We start from the raw sequence: 5130 nt of genomic DNA on the forward strand, positions 1-5130 counted from the left end.
CCCAGGCCCTGAGTGTAAGCCCTAGTCCACAACACACACACACACACACACACACACACACACACACATACACGCGAGAAAAAGAAGTAGCTACTACAATCCTCCAACACCCTCTTGGATGTGGAGTTCCCTGGGGGCCACAGGCCCACCTGATGGGCCACGTGCTCTGCCAGGGTACTGCCATCTTGAGCAGCCCCCCCGGGGGTCGCCCCCAGCCTAGCTCCTGAATATACTTCTCTTAGTCCTGGGTGGACCGTGCAGCTGTGCCTGTGAAGCTGGGACCGGTGCGGGACAAGCCCTGCCCTGCTCGGGCCTGGTCCCCTGGGCTGTGGGGTGAAGGACCTGCGTCCCTGACTCCATCTGTGTCCTCTCTGTCATCTGTAGGAGTTCCTCTGTGACCAGAAGTACAGCGATGAAGAGAACCTACCAGAAAAGCTCGCTGCCTTCAAAGGTGAGCCAGAGTTGGCTGTGCCTCCATTCCTGGAAGAGCCAGGCCCAGCCGCTCAGTGCCTGGTACATGGGACTCCACAGGGCTGGGCTGGGGCCCCAGTTCATCCAGAATGTTCCTCTTCTTGGCAGGCTGTGAGACAGGGGTCCCCTAGGAGGTATCTCTGCCCCTTCCCCCCCCCCCGCCTGTGGTCCCTGGCCTGGCCCTGTGCTGCCCCTCTCTCCCCCCAGCTGCCCGGCGGGGCTCAGGTTGGCTTCTGTCCGCCCCCATGGGGACCCTGATCATTCCTGGGGCCCCAGCACACAATCTGGCCTTTGTGAGAGGCTCTGCCTCTCCAGCCCCATGGAACAGCGTCCAGGAGCCCCTGTGGAGAATGGACGCTTGTGTCCCCGCCGAGGGGCAGGGGGGCAGAGTTTCTGCCTATTGAATCACAGCAGCACAGATGAAAAGAAAACAGGGCCCAGGAGCCCGCGCAGGGAGAGGGGCAAAAGAAAGGTCCTTCTGTTTGGGGCCTGGCGCTTGGTTTCCAGCCAGTGGCTGGAAACGAGAGGAGCCATGCACACAGGAGCGGGGCACACCCACCTTTCCTGCCCTACAGATGCACTTGGGGTGCGGGCTGGGCACGGGAACGCTCCAGGGTCCCCTCCGGCATATCCCTTCCAAGCATCTGCAGTGTGGGCATCCTCTGGGCTCCAAGGTAAACTCCCTGGTCAGTGTTCCTCCCATCACCTGCAGCCTACCAGCCTTGGGCAGGATATGAAGTCTTGGCAGTAATGTTAGGAATGGCTGGCTGCCGGGCAGAAGTCCTACTCCAGTGATGGCCATCATAGCCAGTTCCCCAAACCACCCCTCCATAAGGCTCAGTTGTTAATTTACCAAAGCATAAACTCAGGTCTGGAGAGATCGTTGACAGCAGGTCGCAGCCCACCTATGGCAGAGTGGGGACTTGAACTCTTGTCAGGCTGCAAAACCCCTGCTTTCAATCAGGATGCTATGGTACTTCTAAGATCACCAAAGAAGCTGGGCACAGGCAGTTCATGCCTGTAATCCTAGCTATTGAGGAGGCTGAGATCTGAGGAGTGGTTTGAAACCTGCCTGGGCAGGAAAGTGGTGAGACTTATCTCTAATTAACCACCAAAACACTGGAAGAGTGGTGCTGTGGCTCAAGTGGTAGAGCACTAGCCTTGAGCATAAAAGCTCAGAGACAGTGTGCAGGCCCTGAATTTAAGTCCCAGGTCCAGCACACACACACACACACACACACACTTTTTTTTTTTTGGAGGGGGAGTCCAGTCGTGGGCTAGCTCTTCAGTTCTAGGCTAGCACTCTACCACTTGAGCTACAGTGCCACTTCCAGCTTTTTTTTTTCTGCTTATGTGGTGCTGAGGACTCGAACCCAGGGCCTCATGCGTGCAAGGCAAGCACTCTACCACTGAGCCACCTTCCCAGCCCACACTATTTTTTTTTAAAAGCCTGGCACTGGTGGTTTATGAGTGTAATCCCAGCTACTCAGGAAGCTGATATCTGAGAATTGAAGTTCAAAGCTAGCCTGGGCAGGAAAAGTCCATGAGACTCTTATCTCCAGTTAACTACCAAAAAGCCAAAAGTGGAACTGTGGCTCAAGTGATTGAGTGCCAGTCTTGGACAGAAAAGCCAAGCAACAGCACAAGTCCCAGTACCAGTACAAAGAAAAGGAGGAGGAGGAAGAGAACTAGAAAAACAACATCCTATCCTCAGGTGGCCCAGCTGCCTACAGAGAGCTGTGCAGGAGACCGCATGAAGTCATTACGGGGTCTCTGCAGAGGAGGGGCAGGGCCTTGGTCTGGTGCACCCTGCTTGTCTTCATCAGAATGTAGGGTCTGCTGTTGGCAGGTGGCTCACACCTATAATCCAGGCTAGTCAGGAGGGTGAGATCTAAGGATCACAGTTCAAAGCCAGCCTGGGCAAGAAAGTCCATGAAACTCATTGCCAATTAACTAACAAAAAGCCAGAAGTGGAGCTGTTGCTCAAGTGGGGTAGAGCACTAGCCTTGAGTAGAAAAGTCAAATGAGAATGCAAGCCCCTGAGTACCCAGTACCAGCACATTAAATTTAAAAAAGAAAAAAGGACAGGTGCTAGTGGCCCAGGCCTGTCATCCTAGCTACTCAGGAGGCTGAGATCTGAGGATCATGGTTCAAAGCCAGCCTGGGCATGAAAGTCTGAGACTTATCTCCAATGAACCACCAGAAAACCAGAAATGGTGCTATGTCTCAAAGTGGTAGAATGCTCTTCTTGAGCAAAAGAGTTCAGGGACAGCGCCCAGACCCTGAGTTCAAGCCCCAAGACCAACTTAAAAAAAAAAAAGGAAAGAGAGAGAAAGATAGATCCCATTTGGGATCTAGGACTAGAACCACAGGAAGTTGTGTTGGAAAGGAAGAGACTGAAATAAATATCTCTCTTCTGTCTGCCAATGTGCACTCACCCTGCGGCCTTGGGGCACAATGCCAGCACAGGACTATGTGTTTAGAGGTTGGGGTGAGGTCCAGGTCAATGGGGTGTGGGTACTTTAGAGAGAGGATAGCCGTCGTGTGTGTGTGTGTGTGTGTGTGTGTGTATCCATTCAGAAGCAGTGAGGTGTGCTGAAGGAGGTAGCTTAGATCAACTAAAGGGCCTTCCAGGAGGAGGGCAGCCAGCTGGGCCAGGTGGGGAGTGGGTGGGTAGCAGCCTTGAGGCCAGCGGGCTGGGAGAGAGGGAATGGGTCACTCGCAGGCCACTGGAAAGATGTGGCCTTTGCGTGCTTGCCAAACGGCTCACCAGTCTATGGTGCAGAGTAGACCCAGAAGAGTCGCTGGCCGGCCACAACTGTTCACCCCTGTGCTTGAACTGCCCACACCACAAGATTTGCTGACATAGCACTGGACTTGGGACCAGAGCCCACAGTCTGTCCAGTCAATTGATAGCATGTTCAGGGATGCCCTAAGCACCCGGGAGGCAGCAGCTGTCCTCCCGAGAGGGTCCTGGTGGTACCTGGCCGCCTTTCCTTTGTGGCTTCTGAGGGCCAGTGTCGTAGGCAGGAAGGACTCTCTCCAGAGCCATCAGCTGAGAGAGGACAGGACTTGAACCGAAACGGGTGGTGAGCTGGGAGGCTTGAGGGCTTCAGAGTCCCACTCAGCCCCTTCAGGGGGTCACTGGGCCTTCAGGGAGAGGCTAATACCAGCTTTTTGCTTTCCAGAGAAGTACATGGAGTTTGATCTGAACAACGAAGGCGAGATTGGTGAGTGGGGTGGCAGGGGGAGGGAGGAGGGAGGACGGGTAGAGAGGCGGGGCACTGACTTCCCCTGGGACCCTCCAGTGGGGCTGACAGCCAGGCCAGCAGAGCCCACCTAGGGCCCTCTGCTTCCCATCCAGGCTCCACTGCCTGATTCTTCCCCTCCTCACACAGCCTCCCACCTCCGGGCCATGGGACTCGGGCGGAGGGGGCCATCTGACCTGTCCAGGGGTGGTGACTTCCTGGCCCAGGAGGATGGCACTTCCGCTGTCCCAGGCCAGGTGACAGATGCCTGGTCCCAGGGTGCTGGGGGAGACCACACCACAGCTCACTCTTCACCAGCAGAGCGAGGACAGCCGGGTGGCTTAATCATATCTGGTTGGCAGATGAGGAAACCAAGACCCAGTGGTAAAAGGAGTGGCAGGAGCCTGGGGGCAGTGATTGAGGGGGACAGTGGATGAGGGGTGGCCAGGCCTTTGGCTTCCAGACAGAATGTCCCGCCTCCCTCTCACCACCCATGACTTCCCATTGTAGGAATGGGCTCTGTGATCTATTCAGCCGCTGTTCTGATGGCTTCCAGTTTTAGCCGTCATTGATAGTCCCATGAAATGCTCCTTTGTACCCAGTTCTTGGTCGGCTCCCCGGTTATTTCTTTAGAGTAAATCTCACCAAGCAGACAGACATTGTGGGTTAGAAGACTCTGAAGCGTCTTGCCAAACGCCCTCCGGAAAGTCTTGCTTAGTTGCCAGTCTGGTGAGCAACTTGTGTCCGTCCTGCGGCTCTTGGCCACAGGAGCTCCTCTCAGAAGAGGACCTGGCAAGCCTGCCACCTTTGGGCCTGGCTCCAGTCCTGTCTGCCCTGCCTCTGCAGCAAGTACTGGCATCACCCTGCTCTAAAATCACCCCCTGTCCAGCCAGCCTCCCACCTCCTTTACTGCCCCATTCTTTCGGGGAAACAAAGGCCCAGGAAATTGCCCAGATCTTGGCTGGAGCTGAGAGGGTACAGGCAGACTCCTGGGGAGTAATGATTGTGTGTGTGTATGTGTGTGTGTGTGTTCGTTCGTGTTCCTCTCATTTTTCTTGAGTTTTGTTCTTTGTTTCGTTTTTCCTGCTCTAAGGGATATTTTGGGTGCCCTTTTCTGTTCTAGCCTGGGTGGAGTTCCAGAGCGGCAGGATGCCAAAGGACAGGTGGCAGTCCTTGATGCCAAGAGATTGACTTTCATATTTGGAAGGGTTGGAGCCATTTACTGCCCCTTCCCTCTTCCCTGCAGGGAAATAACCTCCTGGGGATCAGGAGAGTAGGGACTCAGCTCCCCTAGGTGCAGAGAACACTGAGGACTTGGGGTAGGGCTAGGAGTAGCAGGGCTTCATTCCAACCCAACTCTGAACAGATTCAGACATCCAGGGCCCTACCGACCAGCCTATAAGACGGGGGG

The 5130-nt window shown here is 55.2% G+C and overlaps 1 protein-coding gene across 1 annotated transcript in view; it reads left to right on the forward strand.

The window, feature by feature from the left end:
- The window catches only part of Aif1l (allograft inflammatory factor 1-like), a 34702-nt gene that overhangs the window by 11746 nt on the left and 17826 nt on the right, over positions 1-5130 (forward strand). Inside the window, exons 2-3 of the mRNA XM_013021290.1 lie at positions 385-451; positions 3660-3701. Of these exons, the coding sequence (XP_012876744.1) occupies positions 385-451; positions 3660-3701 (109 nt within the window). The remainder of the gene's footprint in view (positions 1-384; positions 452-3659; positions 3702-5130) is intronic.

The sequence above is a fragment of the Dipodomys ordii genome, unplaced genomic scaffold (genome assembly GCF_000151885.1).
Source record: "Dipodomys ordii isolate 6190 unplaced genomic scaffold, Dord_2.0 Scaffold55, whole genome shotgun sequence".
NCBI lineage: Eukaryota > Metazoa > Chordata > Mammalia > Rodentia > Heteromyidae > Dipodomys > Dipodomys ordii.